General features: G+C 43.1%; 1 protein-coding gene across 1 annotated transcript in view; it reads right to left on the minus strand.

Moving 5' to 3' along the window:
- gmds (GDP-mannose 4,6-dehydratase) overlaps positions 1 to 22,894 on the minus strand; it is a 185,603-nt gene that overhangs the window by 18,821 nt on the left and 143,888 nt on the right. The window contains exons 8-9 of the mRNA XM_022753071.1: positions 21,844 to 21,962; positions 20,842 to 20,938 (exon numbers count right to left, since the gene is read on the minus strand). Coding sequence (XP_022608792.1) covers positions 20,842 to 20,938; positions 21,844 to 21,962 — 216 coding nt within the window. The remainder of the gene's footprint in view (positions 1 to 20,841; positions 20,939 to 21,843; positions 21,963 to 22,894) is intronic.

A 22,894-nucleotide genomic window follows, 5' to 3' on the forward strand; every position in this document is an offset into this window, starting at 1 on the left:
CACACACACACACACACACACACACACACACACACACACACACACACACACACACACACACACACACACTCACACATTCACACAGAGACACACATTAAAAATCTCAGCGACTCGCTCTGAGCCAGTACTACACCTCCATCCTTCACTCACTGTCCTCCTTTCTTTTCCTTCCTTCCTGCCTTTCCTGCCATTCTCAGACTCTCGACTCTGAGCTGTGCTCCTGTTTTCTCCGTCTGTCCCCACAATAAAGACACAGTAACAACAAAGAGACACTAGGAGGGTGTTTGTGCAGAGTTTGGCATCATCTCAAGCAGAGTGTATTTATCATTTAGTTTCCCAAACTGACAAATATAATTTTAAAATAACACATTTCTAAAAAAACACCTTTACATTTTTCATAATTATTTATTATTACCTTATTCTACATCAGAATTTCATTCACTAGTACTCACATACCAACCATTTTGAAATATTGACTCTGTTTGAAAGTCACTCTTGCTTCCATGCAATAAGTTTCAAAGTTTCTCAGACGACCAGAAAATCAAAAGCATTAGTCGTTTGTCCACATTCATCCATCCATCCATCCGTTTTCTCTCACTTATCTGGAGTTGGGTCACAAGGTAGTCCAGATGTCCACCTCCCCAGCTGAGCTTTCTAGCTCCTCCTGGAGGACCCTGAGGTGTTCCCAGGCCAGATGAGATATGTAGTCTCTCCAGCAGGTTCTGGGTCTACCCTGGGGCCTCCTACCATCTGGATATGCCTGGAAAACCTCTAATGGAAGGCCCTCAGGATCTACCTCAACTTGCTCCACTCAACATGGAGGAGCAGCAGCTATACCCCGTGTTCTCTCTGGATGTCTGAGCTCCTTACTCTATCTAGGGTGAGCCGGCCACTTTGCGCAGGAACATCATTTCGGCCACTTGTATCTGCAATCTCATGATTTCGGTCACAACCCCAGAGCTCATGACCACAGGTGAGGGTTTAGCTCATCTGGTGAATCGAAAGCTATGCCTTCCAGCTCAGATTCGTATTTTCACCACAATGGTCCAGTACAATGTCCGCATTACCACTGATGCTACATCAGTCCACCTGTCAAACTCACGCTCTGTTTTAGCCTCTCTTCTAACCATGACCCTGAGATACTCAACCACCTCCGCTTGAGGCGACAATTCAGTCCAATCTGAAGGGAACATTTTCACCCTTTACCGACAGGGAACCATGGCGTCAGTATCCACTCAAAGACTCCCCGAAGGACAAGCCTTCATCAAGTCCACAAAACAGACTGGATGAGAAAGTTCCCAAACTAACGTTCCATAAGTGAAGACTCGGACCACTGTTCCACAACCGGGTCGGAAACTGCATCACTCCTGGATCCCAGGTCCGACTATCGGTCGAGATCTCTGCATAAGCTTTCCCGGGTAGGCTGAACAGTGTGATACCCAGATTATAGGGTGCACATCCACCAGACCCTCTTAAATATTGGAACTACCAGTCTGGTTTGCCAGTCCAATGGCGGTGTCCCCAATCTCCACATACCAACGAAGAGGCATATCAGCCAAAACATCCCAACAACGTCCAGAGCCAACAATCTTCAGCATGTCAGGGTGAATCTCATCCACACCCAGTTAGAGCTTCTAAGCTACCTCACCAACCACTGCCAGAGACTTGAGTGAGACTTCAATCCTCCTCACATGTTGGACCATGTCCAAATCCATCAAACTAAATACATTTACATCTGACAAGTGACATCTTGTGTTTGTGCTAATAAAAGCTAACCTGTCTCAGTAACAAAAGCAGAAGTGATGTGACTGTGTCCGTATGACCTCAAAACCTACTTCCTAAACACAGCAAAGTATTTTTATTTGCATACACATAACCAAACCTAAACAATATAGGCGGGAGTTCAGCAAACACACACTCGTGATGATGGGTGCCATGGCCAAGTTGTTGGGCAAATTGACAATTTACTGTATATCGTGATAAAATCAAAATTTGTCAAGCATCAGAGTTTACAATACCATTTATACTGAGTTTACAATCCATTGGTATGTTATCAATGCACCACAACACAGAGGATATCAATATTATGATATAAAAACACATTTTGTGATGGAAGATTTATATCTATATCTTAGTACAGTGATTTCTAGGGGACAAGGCGAGCAAGTTTTAATATTCTTATAGGGGTAGGAAGCTGCAGGCTTTATGGGAAATGTAGTCCAAACTCTATTGTGCAAAAACATTGCATATAGAACCTGAGATAACCATTAGGAACTAAACTACATTTGTAATATTGATTTTCTTTAATTCTCTTTCTCGTCACAGTGCAACGGTGAAAACATAAAAGAGCATCATGTATAAAAAATGCCCTTGCAGTAAGAGGGAGCACAGGTCCGAGTCCACCCTGAGCGCTGTAGGTCCTGCCCACATTCTCCCTTCCTCTCCCGTGGAGGCTCGGTGCATCTGACCGTCCGGCAGCTATGTTCCCCAAAGCTGCTCAGTGGAGAACTCTGGGTAATCAAGCCCAGCTGGGACCAGGGGGCAAAGACACAGGCTGACATAACTCACCCTTTTCTCCCTCACCCTGTCAACAAGCCTCCCTCTCCCTCTCTCCCTCCCCGCTTCTCTTTCTTCCTCGTCTGGCAGGTTTCTCTCGTCAGGCCCTGCACAGAGCGGGGCGGGCTGATAGCACAGGAATCCTGGCCCACAATCCTCGCTGCTCCCTCGCTATCTCTGGGGCAGACCGTGCCCAATGAATTACAGCAAGGTGCTGGAGATACACCTATCCGTCAAACACAAGTAACGGTACAGTGTGCTTATATGGGCAACACAGAAACAAGCAGACTCTCAGACCGCTGGATGGCTGCCTGTAGCCTGAAGCAGAACTGGAGACATTGGCTTGGCTTGGCGAGGCCGCTCGTTCCTGCCTTAATAATAATCTACTCCACTGTTTCTCACCATCTTTATCAATGCTTCTTTATATTTGTGCACCTTCATATCCAGCGTGGCTCCAAAACTACTGCCATGGCTTTCTGCTTCTCTCTGGGAGCAGTACCGGGTCAGTCTGTGGGTTGGACTGCTAAGGGGCCCAGGGTGGTTCCGCTCTGACGGTAGGAGGAAACTCCTTCAGGAAATACCAAACTGCCAGACACACACACTCAGACACACAATCCACAATCTCTCTTTCTCTTTCTGCTACAAGCAGAATAAAGCCCCTTCCACAAACTGCTCCAGTCTGGAAGTCCAGCGGTCCCTCTTTCAGTCAGTCTCACACTCTCAGTGCCGAGCGGACAAAAGCCAAATCAGAAAACACAGCTCAGTTTGGGGTAGTCTCATTTTCTCAGGTAGGGCAGTTTGCAGCCTAAACCTGTGGTGTTACACAACCCAGAGTTTGGCTGGCGGCCAGGCTTTTTATGGCATCAGTTAGAGCTAACTTTAACGAGTCAGCTCAGTTAAACAATAAATCACTGTGGAGTCAAGTTTCTGCCCCGAGAGCCCAACCTCTCCACTCAGACTTGTAAAAGTTGATTGAGTTGTTTCCTACCTGAGGAGTGACAAAATGAGGTATATTAATTAATAATTAAGAAAAGCTGTTGGAGTGCAGTCTGGTTCTACTTATTACAAAGTTCTTGAACAGAGCCTGAATAGCTCATTTTCCTCAGAACAGGTTGTCAACTGTGATTCTGTGCTGTAATTTCACTTATTTCCACGGACAGATTCTCTTGACACTTGTTGGATGATCTATCATATTTTCAGGATTTATTATTTCAAGACAATTTACAATGCATGTGAAGCTGCAGCACGAACAAACCCACCTCATTTTCTCAAAGCTATTGAAGACAGAAAACGGGATTTCAAGAGGACTACGGACGTTTTGCAGAGTTGGGGAAGACGGAAGGCATCCAAAAAAATAAATCATTCCTTCCTCCCCTGCCATTATTCAAATCCTTGTAGGTTAGCGATGACGCAACGAACCTGGGCTGTTTTGCATGCTTTTTGACCGTTGGTATCAGTGACGCTTGGCTCCTCTGTACAATGAGCTCCCTGTAGATAAGATCCCTTTTGTTTCCATATTTTCTTGAAATGTTAATGGGCTAAAACAATAAAGGTCAAGAGAAAAAAAATAAACGATTTATATGTAGATGCAACCGTGCAAGAGATGGCAGCTTAGAGAACAAAGTCGCAGTGATTTCCATCATGGTATCTTCCAGATTTGACATATCTCATAGATTTTTATCAGCAAAACTTATTTCATGATACAACACACCGGCATAGTATGACTGCAATGTAAAAAAGGGAGTATTTTCCTTATTAAAAGGTCAATAATCGTGTCAAGCACTATTTGCATTGGATGATTAATCTTGTTTCAATGAAGCTTTTCCTAAACTTGAATAGTTTCTACCCCCTTTTCTGCTAAAGCTGTCGAAAACGTCAACTGCACAAATGTCACACTCACAAACACATATTAAGAGAAAAGTTGATGCTTTTTCTTTTTTAAAAAAAAACAACCTGCTGAGTGCACCTGAGGCAAAAATAGCACAGCAGAGCCCCAGGTTCACTTCCCCCGCTGTGCCAGCCTCCTGGCGAGGCTCCTCACTGGTGTGTGGAGAAGCAGGAGAATTGATGTCTTGGTGACACCTAAATTTAGTTGAACTAGTTGAAAGACAAATTCTAGTTTCATGAACTCTGATCTCAAGTTTCTAAAATTTCAATGCTAATATTAAGTCTTTTTTTTTTTAAACTAGTTTTAGGCTCCAATCGTGTTTGAAATGAAAAGAAATCTTAGGAAAAAAAGGCTATTTTGGCTCCACTTGGCTTTTTTGTCCAATATTTGCAAATGTCTGTAGATCACACACAATAGTTGGTGTGTTTGTAGAAGGGGATTTTTTTCCTGCAGTCCAGCCCTGTCTAACTGTGATTCTGACTGCAGCATGTGATGGTTTTTAAAGTGCACGGTTTGTTCTGGTTTTACACGTGTTTCAATGTTCTGTTTGTCTGAAATGTGCCTGCGAGTGTGCGCTTAATGTTTGTGTGTTTTCGAGCTGCAACACTGTGGCTGACCACAGGAAGTTCTAATCAGCAGTGTGGCGTGGCTGCTACCTTCCCTTTCCCCCGGTGACCTCCTCCCCACCCCTCTCCCTCCACAATAGAGATACCAGTATCGCATTACCAACTCCGAGGGTTAAGGGTCAATCCCATTTTTCAGCCCTCTCTGTCCCTTTTTCCCCCGTACAGATCCTTTCCCAGGGGTTACAGCCTCCTGTCATCTAAATTCACATCAGTTCACGCGTGGCGAGGGAGTGGTATCCGTCGGAAACCCTCCGTCTTCTCTCCCACACTCTCTCCCACCCCCCTCTCTTCTCTCATCCACACACCCGTTTTAGTGTCCCCTTGACAGGCAGTTCTCTGATCTCAGGGACCGCTCACACAAAGAGTTGGACATGGTTAAAAACATGTTTAAAGCACTGCCGGCCTCTTCGCGTCATTGTGTTGGTGTGTCTCTGTTACACCCCGGATTAAGGCTGTATTTTAGTGCCGCGGAGGGTCAGGCTACTGGGAGGTAACGCTGCGCCTGTGATGACCTCCTGCAAAGAAAAAACAACTGTTTTACAATAATATTGCAAAGCAGGAGAAGTTATTTTGAAAGTTCAGAAACAAAAGTTCTTTTCACTTTCTGCTGCAGGAACCTGAACTGTAACCTGGAGCTTCTCATAGTCTGAATATTTAAGATGCTTGGGAGCCTTTGGTTTTAGGTTCTTTCTTACATTTCTACATTTCATAAAATTCTCCATTTTTTGTAATTTTTTAATTTTTTTATTCAAGAAGCAAAAGCAGGACTGACCTCATAATCTTTATGTGCTGTATAAGATGCTCATTTACACACTTAAAAAGAATCCAATGTGTGATAAAAGTGTCCAGCACATCAAACTACTTTGTCCGTTTTCAAATGCTGTATTTTTCTATAATGTTTCTACGGGCTCTTAATTTTGTCCCCATTCTGTTTAGCTGCATGTTTAATTTAATTTCTCTGCTTAAGGTCTGCTGATGCATTTGCTGTAGTCGTCCTAGTTGTGATGTGACGACACGTCTGCGTGACCGGTCTCAATCGTCAGAACTAGCAGCGACCCTTTGAAAGCACCCGGAACCTCCATTTAGTATCATCTCCTGGACAGCGCATGACAGCAGCTAAGTGTTACATTTCGTCAAGTTCCTGCATTGGAAAAGGGAAAAATATTAAGATGATGGACAGTTTGATGGACATGAAACTTTACTGATTGTATCATCAGTACAAAAGATAAATATCAGAGGTAAAATCCTGTGGACATAAAAAGCCAACAAGAAAAGTCAACGACTGCTCCTCAGAAGATTGTTGGTGACGGCAGCTTAAGATCCGTTGCGTGAAGCAGTAGTGGTGAGGTGAAGCTCAAGATCTGACTTAGTAGAAACCCGATAAAAACATTCAGAAGTTAAAATCAGGTCATATTTTGATTTGGAATACATTTTTGGTGAATTCATCAGCTCTGGTTCTGTGTCTTGTTTACAGTTGCAACAACAAAGTGTTTTTGTGAATTTTCCACAGCTCTGATCCAAGTCTCCGATTGGCTTCCACTCTGCAGCAATGATTGCTAAGGCTCATGGGTATTGAAATATTTATTTATTTCACACAAGTTGAAAGGATTAAAACTCACGTCCGCGAGATAAACTTTTTGAGATGACTCCAGTGTTGAAAAACGCTGAGGATATGATTAACACAAAACGAGCAGCGGCGAAAGATCCTCCTTAACCAAACTACTCATAACCCAACTCTAACTACGTGTGGCTGCTCAAGCAAAACGAATAAGAGCCAAACAAGCCACTTACTATGATACACTCATGGCTGACAGCAGAGCCGCGTTTTAAATCATCGTTTCTATAGAAAACCGCACCCGAACCTAAGATGGGCGTGTGGGTGAAGTGTGCTCTCCCTCAACACAAATCTGCTTTTGATCATGCTTTAGTTCCTCAAGTACATAATCCTTTTTAATTATAGTTTGACTCTCAATCAAACATGGGAGCAAGAGCTTAATGACACCGAGACTGACAGGTGATCATTTTCTCACACACAAACATCGAATCCCTGGAAGTTTAGACGTTTATTTGGATCTACAGCCAACGTCCTCCAGTGGGTGTGAGCGTTTCGTTTTTGTCGTCACTGCTTTTTAAAATATAATCGTACATAATGTATTATTTACTCTGTTTATGCACTACAAGCTTTGGAAGTGTTTTTTTTTTTTTTTTCTTTATAAAAACTTCATGTTTTCACTAAATGAATACAGATGGAGTGAGAGGGAGAGAATGGCTTCATCAACAGAGTCATAGTTATTGTACATGAACACAGAGGAAGTCAAGGAACTGACTGGCCATCATCAGATAAGCAGGTCTATGATAATGTGAGCAATGAGATATCGCATTCACAAGACCAAAACCATGTTTTGTGAGGTCGCACTGACTTTGACCTTTGACCTTTAACCACTAAAATCTAATCACTTCACCCTTGAGTCCAATTGAATGCTTGAAGAAGTTCCATGAGGGCAGACGGACAACTTAAAACCATAATACCTCCGGCCCTGGCTGTGGAGGGATAAAAAAGTTTGATTTGAAGTTTGGGGATCTGAGTCGGGATTCCTGAAAAAGCCAAGCTAAATATCCATGGAAACTGGCTGACAAGTTGCACTGGACACTGACAAATTTCACCTATGAGTGAAAATGTGCGACCACTTCTGCAACCTTGTCTTTTATCGCTCTCTATCATTTTCCATCCAGAGCAGCAGCAGCAGCAGCAGCAGCAGAGAGAACTGGCTGTCAGCAATCTTTCCAGACAGCAGAATTCCAGGTAAGGGAAGAGTGAATGGCTTTACTGTGAACCATCTTGGAAAGGGACACCCAATTCCTCCCTAATATACGGAAACCTTTTAAAATAATGCTAATATTTCATGCTTCCTTTGTGTGAAAGTACCGTGGGCCTCTGCCAAACATCCAAACTCTGCGCTGATAGCCCGTTTCGTGTGTCAAGTGCCATAAATTCAGCCGGCGCAGCTCGACAAAGCTTGTTCGATGGATAAATCATGCTGCTCATAAAAGCCATTTGCTTCTTTATGTCTGTCTGGTGTTCAAACATTCACCTCAATCCATCATCGAGGCAAACTGCTGTCAGAACACTGAGGTCTCTCCTTACCTCGCGTTTCCCCTTATCGCTGGCTTCTACTGAGAGGAATCTAAGGAATCCTGGAGCTCGGTCTGCTCGCCAACACCCATCGCAACGGGGTGAAACACAGACACACGCTGCTTTTTAAAACACAAGACTAATTTCTGACACATAAATCGTAAATTGATCACAGATGCCGGCGCTAACTACTGCCACTGAGAATCAAACGTGGAATAAAACACAATAATTGACAATGATGTGTGAATCTGAGCCTCGGGATGACGTTTGCGTGATAATAAAGTCATAAACTGGCTCGCCGCCGACCGCCACCGCTTCTCGTTTTAAGACCTATAGTACAGTATGGGAACTCCACCCAGTGAAATAGGCTGAGTTTTGCTGCCTCAGCACTTCTCCGTCCAAACAGCTGCGGTTCAGTTAGAGGTCTCGCTGCCTCGGCCCCGAGATGAAGCACCTCGGAGAGCCAGCAGTCCTAACCGGCCCCCCTGGCTTCCACCGCCGGCCTCTGACTGACACCGCTGCACTGCCAGAGACATAAAGCAGGATAATAATAGCTGCTCATTCCTCCCTGTCCCTACCGACCAGACCGGCCCCGCGTTATCCAAAACCATATTTAACTGAATGATAACTGACAAATGAAGGTGAATACCTCGGCCTCAGATCTGTGAATCCAGTTCAACATATTTAGTGGCTCGCTAGGCTTGGCAGGTCATTGACTCTGCCTGATGAATTTTGTGACATAAAAGTAAAAGGAAAATTCCATTTTATTCATGACCATGAATGGTTGTGTCCGTCTTTCTTTCTTGGTTATGATGGACTTCTCATTTCGGGGTAAAAACATCCAAAAAAAATGTCCATTCGACTCGCCTTTTATTTTGCAAAACAACTGAATGAGAACAAGCAGCATCACCACATGATGTGTCAGGCAGATTTAAAATCAGTAACCTAGAAATCAACAGCTGGAACGCTATCCAATGAATAATGCGAGGATGTTTGATGCTGTGTCTCAAATCCTTCAGTGCTCAGATACTCACATGTAGTACTCACTGACGTAGTGCAACAACTCCAACAGGGTGGTGTTGTGCCGTTGTGCACTCACTGGAAATGATGATCGCAACATGTGACCGTGATCGTCGCCCACCCGCCAGCTGCTTTGCTCGCTCGACTTCAAAATGAGCGTTTCACTCTCCCGTGTGTGCCAAGTGTCATGTGACATTGAAAATTAAGCTGCCGCCAGCGCAGACAACGTGTTCTCCTTCTCTGGTATCCATTTTCACAAGTTAGAAAATGTGCTGTCGGTCCCTCCCCTTCCGCTACGTAGCCAAGGTCCCTTGAGGGTGAGAAGTGTCATTTTGCACTCAATTTTCTGACCATTTTGAGTGAAACATCCAGAATCAGTGTGAACGCACTCAAAACAGTAAGTGTTAGTATGGAAGTAGGCAATTTGAGACACAGCATTAGTCAAACGCTCCTCTTCAACTTGCAAACTGGCAACACTGGACAAACGTTTGCCCAAATGTCTCTGCGTTAATGATGGATGTTTGGATTTCTGTTTGAAGGATTCAGCAACCAGCTATTACACTGGAGCTGATTCATTATTAAACTCAATGACATTGACCACAGACTATAACAGAACTGTAACGGTCTTATGTGCACACACCGCCGAGGCAGATACATAGGGTCAAAGTTGAACCGTGAAAAATGACTGCAAAGCGATGGATGTTTACGAGGGACAGATTGGGAGAATTTGAACTTTCACCTTTACATTTACATCTGGTAAAAACTAGGTTACATAATTGGTCCTGAACTGAACTTCCTGAAAACAGTCTGTAAGCTCATATTATGAATCTCTGTGGTCTTTTTCAGTAGGTTGGACTGATGCTCTGGGTAAGAGATTTGCAACCTAGCCCTCTCTTCTTCATGGCTCTTGATAACTTTGTCAGCTCAAGTGCTAATCACACTACAGGACTTAGTACCAGAGCCTGGCCTGGTTTGGGACTATAGGGTGACCCTCTGAGAGCAGCAGAATGAGCAGAAATACGGGTGAAAAAAGCTGAGAGAGTAACGCATCATTACACTTCCTTTCTACAGGTTTTCCCATCACTCATCTCCCCATTTTTATTACAGTGAGGTTGGGAAATATGTTATTTTGAGACAAGACAGATCTGTAAAAGTTTATAGCCTGTGTTGTTCTGTTGACAAATGGTGCGTTGACAGATTCAAACCGGTGGCTCATCAGCTAATGAGCCTGCTCGCTGAATTTTAGGGGGGGAAAGCCGGGGGGAAGCATCATCTAGCAGTGTTACTGTATCTCTATACTCAACCTGCTGGTTAAAATGTCAAAATAACCCAAAGGAGTAATCACCACAAGAATGAAAACAAGACCCACATTGTAAAAGAACTGAATTTTCCTTTAAGTAGTAGAATATAAAATAGCTGATGGGTTGAGGAGCCTCTTGCGCTTTGATGCCTAAAGAGAATTCCAACTTAATACTGGGAAACTCTGAAATAGCCACCATATTTCAGGCTTCATTAAGTAGCAGATATTACGCAGTTATGCTGTTAAAATCTTCTCTGGGGCACAGGGACAGAAATGTATGAGTTACTACCTGCCAGGAGCCATTATGTCAGCAGCACACATGTCTGTGGGGCCATACCTGTTTTTCTCATTGTTAGGATGAAGAATTTGCTCCATAGCGGGACCTGACACTGTGGTTTCTGCAACCGTACCGCCTCTCACTGGGTCCGTGCACGAGTTGTCGATCACCAGTGTTATTGTTTATTAGAAAGACAGGTAACGGTAAAAAAAAGGTAAAAGCAGTGATTGGTGCGGATTTAAGGAGGGGTCAAGAAGAAAGGTTATGCAATAACTACGACGTTTGAGTGCAGCTCAGACAGAGCGCGTCTCGTCCTTTTCCAATCAGAGAGAAACTGCAATACTCATTCTGTGTGTGGAGACAGCGCTACAAGGATCCTGGGAGTGGATTTATGAAGTCTGGACCGCCTGCATGGAGGGAAATAAAAACCTAACACCAGCTCTGCTTCCTCAGCGACGCCTGAGAACCAAGTGCCTCCGGTCTACTGCTACAAACTTCACCATACCGGCTCTAAAGGTGTCAGTACGCTTCAACCACAGAGCTTATCGTATGGGTCCGACAGCATCCGACAGCCCCTCTTCCAATACTGTATCGACACCAGAACTGTCACGGCTGCGACCGTCAATTTTCCCTTTCCAAAAACAAAAATGTCCACAAACATCTCTCTCAAGCTCTCTTTTCTGCATCCTTCACACCACTACTGTCGTCTTTCAGGTGCACAAACGAGCGCAACACTACTTTCTTTAAGGAAAGGTCTGCTGGGGTTTTCAGCCCCACCTTCCATCTTCCAGAACGGTTAGAAACACTTTTACCATCCAACGTAGTTGGACGACACCTTGTACAAAATAGTTCATCTAGGACGAGCCCTCACCTTAAAGTCCCTGGGTTTTTGAAAGGTTCGCTACAATTAACACATATATATTACTATACATATCCCATTAATACTGCGTCAACCTGTTACTGTCCCACCTTTGCTTGTAGTAAGACTGAGCTGTAACATTAAAAACTGTTGTTTTTTTCTAAGGAAAGTAGGTAACTAAGACAAAAATGATTCCCTACTAGGTTGGTATTAAAAGAAAAGCTGAATGGTAACATTAAGGTTTGTTTTTCTGGAGTTAATCTAGACATTCAGTATAGTGTATGTACAGAGGTGAAGGGTGGGGGTTCACTGTGCTGCCCATTTGTTCAACCTGGCACCACCCATCAGGCTAACTAAATATATCACAGTGTTAAACTCTTGAACCCTCATTTTCCCCCCTTGAATTTCCCTCTTAAGCAGCGATGAAGTCAGAAAAAATGTTATTTTCCACATTGTATGACATCACATATAAACGTATATATTATGTCTGAGCTTGTTGTTCCAACACTTCATTGAAAATACATGATGCTTGCCCTGAGTGAATTATTTAAGCCGCCATGTTTTCATGGCTGCACCATAACATCAGATGAAAATGTTCGTGCTGTCTTGTGATTTTGTACACACTTGTCACTTTATACATATTTTCCCACAGTTTCAGTCTGACATGTTTTATATCTCTCGAGTCCTCGGGTCCTTGACTACAAGTTAAAATGAAGTTTTGTGGGTTTGAACAACAACATGAATTTGTAACAGTGGTCCCCGTTAGGCTTAAAGAAAATACGTGCTCAAAAAACTCTCCCAGGTGATATACGGTGCATGTATTGCCCTGATTTGTTGTTTGAGTGTGTGTTTTTCTTGGTATTCTTTTAATTAAAGTTTAAAAACGGAAACCACTGACTGAAAATGAAATATGCTGCTCATCCTCAGTTCCAGACAGCATCTTCAACTTTTAAAAAAAGCAACTCATCAAGTTATTTTCAGTTATAAAAGACAAAAATCATGTATCAAAAAATGTAGGTTAAAGGGTTTACAGTCTGCACAGCGACACCTTTTCCCCTTTGACCCTGTCACGGGGTAAACAGAGGAAGAAACCCCAGGAAGAGCAACAGAGGAGGGGTCCCTCTTCCAAGACAAAGAGACATCCAACATATGGCCTGTGTATAGACAAGACCAAAATAACGATAGTAAAATTGCAATATGGAGGAAAAGGAATGACAATATTACGTAGGTACGTAATGTTGCAAGCATAATTTTGCAGATATATATATATATCATATATTTCGGTTACAATTTTCCAGCCCTTCCTGCAGCCACACTGACATATGACAACATGACAGCAGATGGGCATGAAAGTTTATAGAGTTGTTATTTTCCTTTGGTATAATTAGCAGCATGTGATGAGCTGAGACAATGAGAATAATGCTGCATTATATACTGCTATTATTGATGTGCATGTTTCTGTATTGGGTGTGTGGCGTACAGTCACAAATTCAGACGTGGTGTTACTTTATATTTAACATTTTATCACAACGTATGGATTTCCTAACTGCTTTTATGACATTGTGTCACTTGGGTTTCAATAACCCAATGCTTGCTGCAAACTAACAGGTGATGTTCGTATGTCTGCCTTTGTTCAGCTCAAGCGTGTGTGGGAGCAATGAAAAGACGCCCTGCGAGACTCATGAGATCACTAACTGAAGTCGTGGAGGCAGGTCACAACACTTCATCACAAAGGCGGGAGGAATGCATTCAATATCACGTAGTGAGAATATCTAATTGTGTCGGAGTATCCCCGAGTGGAGACGTCCTTTACGTTCAATAAAGTTTGACAATGCAAAACAGTATTTAGCAGCTGCATCAGTCAGGTGTGTCTTTGTCATGTTGATGACCTCAACAGGTGGGTTGACTCTGCTTGCCAACGGTAATAAAAGGTTACCACAACACCCGCCATCTTTATTTCCCCAGATCACTGGAGCCATTGTCTGAGCTCCTCATCCAACAACAACAGGACTGATGACGTATGAGAATATGCGCCTGGGTGCGTTTCTGCTGAATTCGTTACGCATATCTCACTACTGGAATGACAGCCATCCGAGGCAAGGAGGAAGTTTAGGATTGAGACTGTTGCACACGCACTCGCGCGCGGATGGGCAGTTGACAGATACCGAGGTGTGGTGTGTCAGGCAGGGCTATTTTTAGGGGGTTGATGTGGGAGCTTTTGATTCCTACCTGCAGTCTGGATACAAAAAAGAAAACAGGCAGAGCAACTGCCCTGTCAAAATCTCACAGGTGTGAATGCAACCAACATTTTGCCACGTATCATTTCATACCAGTTTCTGCCATGCAGCAAGGACTCTCTCATTTTTACATTTGGTCTGGGCTGTGTGTGTGTGTGTGTGTGTGTGTAGATATTTGGAAAGTTGCTGCCAATAAATAATGAACAATGGCAGCACTAACCAGCCAGAATGAGATCTGATGCAGCGGCAGGATGTTGCACAGGGTCAGAGCAAAGATAAGAGCAGGATTTATTTGATCAGTGTCTTTCCTCTCTTTGCATGAACACAAAGATAAATCTCGGCCTGGAATTACAAACTGTGTGTGTTTGTGTATGTCTGTTTACGTGCACGCAGCAGCGCGCACACACTCAATACCGAACTCACACAGGCCCGTGCAGCAACGGTGGTATGTAGCACTCCTGCTTTTCACACTTGTTAGTGCGGCGCAAGAATAAACTTGCACATTTAAAAACTAAAAGACAATCATGTATCGACAGTACGTGACTAAACTGCAGGGAATGCTGGTACGTGACTCTAACAAAGCCTAATTTGCATCTGTACTTCTTGACACATGGGAACCTCAGATGGTGATCCCTTTCTGTCAATCAAAACGCACCACAGAGATAAACAGCCTCCCACTCATGCCACTCTGAACCGCAGTGATGTCAGAGTGATGATCGCGCAATTATGTTGTGCTCAGATTATTAGTAGATTAATTGACTGGTGGAAAGTCAAACAACAACAATTCTGACTCATCTTTGGAGTCATTAATCAAGCCAAAATGTCAAACTGTTATGGATTCCAGCTTCTCATATTTTGAGACGTGCTGTTGTTCTCTGTTTTATATCATTTTAAATTCAACATCTTTTGGTTTTTTGGACACTTGGACAAAACAAGAAATTTCAAGATGTGTTCTGGAAAATTATAATGTGCATTTCTTATTACTGTCAAACATTTCACTCTAAAATTGTCTGATTATTTAAAGCTCCATATTTTCCTCTTTTCCTGTGTTTTATTTGAAATGTTGATTCAAAAGGAGATATATTTGTGGTTTTCTCTCTGGAGCACTGAGTCTCTCTTCTGATCGGCTGACTGTTTTCTGAGTGATCCAAACAAAAATATAGCAGATTTTAGATAAACACTCAGAGAAACCAAATCTTGCAAGGTTTGGATGGTGGGTCCAGGTGGGCGGGGCTTGGAGTGCAGCTGAGAGCAGTGACTGCTTTGTCCTGACGGCTCATTTTAAGACTCTGTTACTGAATACAGGTTGTGTGCACTTCTCTGTGGACTGAGCGCTTTGATACTTTCACAGTATTAATATAGAACCTAGACCTGATCTATAATCAAACAACACATGGAGATCTACCTTTAGACTATATGAGACCTTTAAAAAAGTCTGTTAAAGTGGGAAAATCTCACCTGGGAGTCACCGACACATTCTTGTTGCATCACTTTGATTGAGACAGAGACATAAGTACAAAAAGGCTGTGCTGAGAAAATGACAGAGGAAGAGTTATGCGAACACCGATGGGATGGAGAGAGATAAAGACAGATTGAGAGACGACTTCCCATTTATCACTGCTCTTCCTCCTCCTCCTCCTTGTCTGCATGAGAGGTTGCACAAAAAAAAAACCACAGAGCTGTCTCTCAACTTGCATCAGTTTGTACCCTCCAGCGACACATGAACTTGGAAGTATGAGAGCCGGGCTGCATTAGCATGGACACGCACAAGTGTGTACATGCACGCAGACACACACTGCACGACTACTCCACACACGCATTCGTGCACAATCTGAATGGTCCAAAACTAGGTCTGCATCAACAATCAGTGCTTCCAATGCTAACGGAGACATACTGGGATCTTCAATAAATTTTTCAGGTTGAAGTTTAAATGAGGCAAAGGAGAGAAAGTGCATTTAAAAACCCCCACATCAATTATCAATCACATGACACGTTGTTAGGTAACTCTCCAACGCACTGAACTTGCACTTTACCTTTATTTTTATAAATCTTGGGCCAAATCAAACCAGTACACCGGATATATTTCTGAATTCAAAATCAGAGGGCTGACATCCAAACTTTTTGAATTATAACATATGTCAAAAACCTTCTAGTGTTTCAAATTTTTAAGGAAAAGCATTACAAACTCTGGGTGTGGAGTAAGAAAGGCATGGGTGTTCACCGGGTAGGAAGGGTCCAACAAATATTCACAAAGTTGATGTATAGCAGAGGTTTTTAAACTGATTTGAGCAGCTTATCAACACAGAAAACAACAGCAGCAACTCATTGAGGCAATTAAGGTAATTAACAACAAGAGCACTGCAGCTTAAAAATACAGGAGCTAAACCAAAAAGAATCATGATGAACAGCACATCGAGTTTAACTCGACTGGCTCAAGTGACTCACCGTGGCCTCCATGTTTGATTTGGAAAGAAGTTGTTAGCTAATGAAAGTATGTGTTTCAAGGAGAGGGGGAAGTGGTGGAGGGTTTTTAAGGTGAATCTGAAGGCAACCGAGGTCTCATTTCAAGTTGCACCACCACTAATCATAACTATTAGAGCATGATGCACATAAACACACCTTTGTGAAGGCTCAGGTGGAGGACGCTCACCTGAGCCAAACCTCAGTGTTGGCAGAAACCCACAGGCTGACAAGTGATTGACAGCTCTGCAGAGCTGATACAATGGAAACAAACAGCAGCCATGACAGTTGGTGCAGTTTGAAACTTACCTGCAACTCTGACAGCTTCATGCCACAAGCCTTTTGCTTTCACATAAATCTAGATTTATTTTTTCCTTTTTAACCAACAAGTTGCACGCCCAGTAAACAGCTTCCACGAAAACACGCTGCAGCCTCCGGGATGTCGTATCTCAAATAAACACAGACAAGTGCGCAAGTCGACACAAAGACACACGCACACACACTTGCACCACATGTGGAGCACACCTGCATCTTTAACCCCCTCCCTGGTCGCTCACTCCTGTCCCAAGGGGCTGGGGAGATAAATGAGCTCATGTCAGACACACACACTGACAGGGATAATGATGAATTACATATATATTAGCACACAGCCGGAGGACACACTCCTCTCACGTACTGCCACACACACACATTTTGCACACGGGACCCCACACGGATCCAAATTTTCTAGCACTTAAATAGCAAATATGACACTGAAAGAGTCTGAGTCAGCTGAATACTTAATGCACACACACACACACACACACACACACACACACACACACACACACACACACACACACACACACACACACACACACACACACACACGCTCGATGACAGGTATTTCCACTTGAGGAGAGGCACAATGCTGAGCTGTGAGCTCTGTGTCAGTCACTTCCTGTCTGAAGGGGTCAGAGGTTAAACACTCTTCAGTCTCTTTAAGCCCGACTATAGAAATAAAGAGGTAGTGAGACAGAGCAGAGAAATCAGCCGCTCTAACTGAACCGTTTATCTGTTTGACTTTTAGCCTCTGTTCCCTCTGAGCTACACACATGCTCCATTAACAGAAACTGGAAGTAATTAAAAATGTGCCAATCACAAATATTTTCAATTTAGAAAAACAAATCCAAACGCAGACACGATTCCAGGTTCTTTTATCTGAGGACTTCTCTGTTTTATATCAATGTAAATGGAATATCTTTGGAAACAACTGACGTCATCACAAGGGGCTCCTGCACTATAATTTGACAAAATTTACAAAAGAAGAAGACAATTGTTATCAGTGAATATATTAACATGTGTAGAAAACCTACAACAAAATATTAAGTTTTCTCTGATTTACTGGCTTCTTGTTCATGTCCACTTTTAATACTGATCCACATCACAATCTGTCAGACAAACTTCAGATTCAGGCTTGATTTGCAAACAAAGCCAGATCACCACATGAGATCATGAGGAAGTCATGTGGGGCAGGGTTGCCCGGGTTTGGATAATTTTGGTTGTGGCATTTCCACGTGTAAACAGATCTGAAATCAGATCCTGTTTTCCAGTTTTCACCTTCATATGAAATGTTTAGATCTGTGCCATGCGTGAACAGGAGAATCAGGTCAGGCTCAGTAAACCAGGCAGGTGTAAACAGAGATAAGTGTGTGTGTATGAACCACATCTTTCAGTTCTGACTGATTCTCTGAAGGACAAGGGACAAGTCAGTCCTCTGAGATCTTAGGTCTTTAGTTTCATAACTGATGCTCATGTGGCCTGAATTATATGTTCAGCTACAGCACTGTTTTATAGTATTGTTCATACACATGCAGGACTTGTTATACATTCCTGCCAATAGTTTAACACTACTCCAGTGATGGACAGTTGGTGGTAATGTGCAGAGACACACAGCAATGCACCAGAAAATGCAGAGAAGAAGACGACCACAAGCAAGTAAACAAGGATGTAAACAACCCTGGGTTAGAACTTTTAACGACAATACCAGGTCAAAAAACGTGTGTGTTTGCTTCTCTCCTCCTCTCTGTGCTCACAAATACAGCATTTTAACACGACTGACCACAATAAACACAATAAAGCTGTTCTCATTTACAACTCATTTACATGTCTGTTTCTGTTGTTAAACAATGGGGCTGTTTGAAAGTTTGAAATAGTCACTGAAATTCAGCCCAGCAGTCACTTACAAGCTGCTGATTTTATAACCACGACATCATGTGATAACATCACCGAACACATCAGTTACAGACAAAGACTGAGCTGTGATCTCAGCTGGATTTACTTATGAAGTGATCACTCAGAGAGAAAGTTAGAGGGCGGCGTGTGGTCAGCATGGAGAGGTGTGTCCACGGAAGGAAAGCTCAACCTCGCACTTGGGGAAATAATGGTGACTCTCCTCTTTGGAAAGTAGAGGAGCAGAGAGTCAAAACTTTTTTGGAAAGAGGTCACTTATGGAGTCTGAAAAAGTTGGCAACACAAGTCGTTTTGAAGAAACAACAACCAATGGGGAAACTCCAACACTGGACCAGCCAATCAATGTTGCAGTCCAGCCAAAAATCTACTTTGCAAATATTATATGAGGAAGGAAACACATTCAACACATTTGTGTTGAACTTACACAATGGGTTTTGGTGAGTAAGACTTCATTGGAACTCCCTGCTCTGTAGTGACCCTCTTCCAATTAATGAAACACAGAGGATCCCGCGTTATGCGCAGCCTTCACCAGTAAAATAGAAACTCTTTTATAGTGTAATGGAATACAATACAGTTCATCTGCCATGCAAAAAAATTTGCACAACAGTGAAGAAGAGTTTCTATTTTTCTGGTAACGCTTGTCCAAAGATAACTACAGTAACTGTTTCTGTGTTGACAGGTCACTGCTGGATCATTTAACATCTCTCTGGACTAGTTTTCAGTGTGGATTCAGGGTTAGGACTTTGAATGAATGAGCCAACACACACAAAAAATACTGGCCCAGGTGTGTGACCAATGGTTCCATCACCTCAGCAGTCAGTCAGCAGGGCCTCCTTGCTAATCCTCCACCGTCACTCAACTGGATCTCAGCTCTAATCATGCCAGGCCAGAGCTCAGCAGAGGGGCGCTCCTGGCTTTAAACTGAGAACACTGACAGTTAATCTCGGCCACAACACCCCAGGGTAACCCTACACCCTCCACGGGGCGCAGCCACAATATCCCTGGGGCAGAGCGATGAGAGAAAGACCTCCCAAATGTCAAAGACACTTCACACCTCGAGAGAGATGGAGGGATAATACGCTGGATCATTTTTTGATTTGTTCTTGTCCACTCTTGTCCCCGTACAAGCCGATGAAAACTGACACAGATGGTCTTCTCTTGTGCAGCTTTTCACTCAGCAAATTTCCCTTTACTAGCACAGTTAGTAGATCCAACTCACGCCCTCGCTATTATAGAAAAACCTTTCAAGGTCACTAGCCTGAATATGAGCACCCATTCAGCACCAACCGGCAGGATGCAGCCTACATTACTCTTAAAGAGGCTTACTGGCCTGTTTCCAGCTGTTTAAAAGCATACAATAAGCAGCCCGCGGCTGTCAACTGGGCCTGTTATGGCTGATAAGTGTATGGTCCCAAACACAATGACCGGCAATCAGATACATGCAGAGAAAGCATGTTATATCCATGTTAAGGTCAGGTATATAGAACAGGAAATATGTGCCGCGACGTGTTATGAATTGTATGGAACTATATAAATTACATATTATAGTCAAACAGCTTCAGTCTGAGGCTGTATACTGTAGTTTGTTTGTATCGTCTGCCAGAAACAAACTGAAACAAGTTAAAGCTCCATATAGTATAAAGATGTCCATGTGTTGTTTGATTATAAAGCAGGTCTAGGTTCTATATTAATACTCTGAAAGTATCAAAGTGCTCAGTCCACAGAGAAATGCACACAGCCTGTATTCAGATACTGAGTCTTAAAACCAGCTGTCAGGATTTCTGGAACTTTGTGATGTCACAACAAAGCAGCAACCACTATAAGCCATGCCCCAAGCCCCACCCACCTGGACCTACCATCCAACCTTGCAGAAATACTTAGGCTAGGCTTACTTACTTACTTAGGCTAGGCTTACTTGAAATCTGCTATATTTTTATTTTATTTATATAGCTGTCAGGACTTCTGTAACTTTGTGATGTCACAACAAAGATCAATCACTCAGAAAACACTCAGAGACTCAGAGCCTACTCTCTTCTGATTGGCTCACCAACCTGTTGTTACTAGAGCTCCAGAGAGAAGCCTGAGAGATGTAAAACTACATTGAGATGGTTTTTGGTTCTTAAAACCACAAATATATCTTCTTATGGATCAACACTTCAAATAAAACACTGGAAAAACTTTTTGTTTGACTTTTGATTCTTATAAATCTCTAAAGTCAAACGTACAAATAACGCAGGGAGAATCCTGACTTACCACTTCGGTGGGGCGGAAGTATTTTGGGTCCACCTTCACATGTACCACCCGTGTCTCCTGGCAGCGGCCGACCTCCTTCTCATCCTTTCCTTCCCACCTGGAAACAGACAAACCTTAAACAGGTGGGAACATTTTCCCACAGCTGTTCAAAGATTCAGCTGCACGTCGCTCCGTCTCCCTGATTATTCCTCGTGCAGTTTGTTTCTTTAACGTCTCGTGCAGACAAAACATGTCACCTGCCCCCCTTTTTTTTCTTGATTCAACACAACAGGCATGTACGCACACACACCTTCACCAACAAGAGGGAGGTGAATGAGATTGAGGGAGTGACAGAAGCTTTCTAATGAGTTTCCAAAATATATATCAGTTTTGAAATGTATGTGCCTTTGTTGACACTGTGTATGCAAAATAATACCAAAGAAGAAGAGTCATCTTAATTCTCTTACATGCTGCATCAGGAATGAATTTGATTTATTGTTTATTTCTGTTCTATTCTTAGTATTTCTAGTCCTACAGGACAAAAGAATAGAGAAGAAAATGGAGAAACGTTAGGCTGTGACTGTCACTTCATTTAAATATTAAGAAATTTAACATGTTCATATCATAAGCAGTTGATCAAAGTTGAAATTTAGGACTTGGTCTGATGAGTAACTGGATTTCTGAAGTTTTTTTGCACCTTACTGCTGCTAGGAAATAACAATTTTTAAGCTATGCTAATGTACGAGGAACATCTTTAAACAGGCTTATCTCCATAATTTTGTTTTATTAGACTGGTTTTAACCTTAAGAAGGCAGAACAAGATGCACATTTATCTCTTGGTATTAAACTCGTCCACGTTGTGACCTTTACGTGACATTCAGTTCAGATTTGAGCCGTATTGGAAGTGATACAGAAATGCTGCTGCTATGTCTGACCTGCTAAGACTGCTGTCATGACTTTTACAGAGACGTGACTCAAAGACTTTGTATGTGTGTATGTTTGTGCATGTGTGTGTGTACTCACACAATAGTCTTCCCCACATGTTTGAAGGCTTTCTCTACAAACTCCCTCACACTGTGCACCTCCCCTGTTGCTATGACGAAATCCTCTGGCTCCTCCTTTTGTAGCATCAGCCACATCGCCTGAAAGAGACACAGACACACACACACACACACACACACACACACACACACACACACACACACACACACACACACACACACATACACCAGAGGTTAAATCACTGAGAGATCATAAAGACAGTTTGGCGCTTCACACTGGATGCTGCCCAGCTCAATCCTGATAGACAGGAAGTGAACCTGTGACCTCTGAGGGGGGCATTCGCCTGTACCTCTGTCCTGACGTCACCGCCAGGGCTCATGGGACGCATACTGTGGGAAAGGAGGACGGAGCACTCCCACAGGCCCAATGTGCTGCTGGCACACACAAAATCACACACGTGGCCATGAATGCGCACACGCACACACGCACGCACGCACACACACACACACACCCACACACACACACACACACACACACACACACACACACACACACAGACACGTAGATTTGCAGAAAACTAACACAGTCCAACAGCTTAATGGCAAAATTAAGGAGACGATAAAGTTGAAGAAATAAAACTATGACATCCTCCAACATCCTGACTTCAGTATTTCTAACTACACAGCGCAGGCAGCTTTATTATTAGCCTATGTACCCCAGTGAAAGCTGATAGTCTGGGTCCCTTAATGGACCCAGCTCTATATTAAACAGCCAGCGAGGGCGTCTGTGCGTGGTCCCATAATATTTATGGTGAACCAGAGCCAGCAGGTCAGAGATGCTGACCCCTGGCACGTCCAGCCTGATTAGAAGAGACTCACCAGGGACGGACAGACAGACAGACGGACGGACAGAGAGAATAAAGCTAATGCCTGCATGTACTGAGGCATGAAATGAGTGAAGAGGACAGAGACAGAACGTCCAAAAAGGACTATTGGCAATTTCTGGCTTGACAGAAGTCAGTCAGTATAAAAGCATATAGAACAGAATGGAACAGAATAGAATAGAATGAAAC

The sequence above is a fragment of the Seriola dumerili genome, unplaced genomic scaffold, assembly GCF_002260705.1.
Source record: "Seriola dumerili isolate Sdu_G_001 unplaced genomic scaffold, Sdu_1.0 BDQW01000189.1, whole genome shotgun sequence".
NCBI classification, from domain to species: Eukaryota; Metazoa; Chordata; class Actinopteri; order Carangiformes; family Carangidae; genus Seriola; species Seriola dumerili.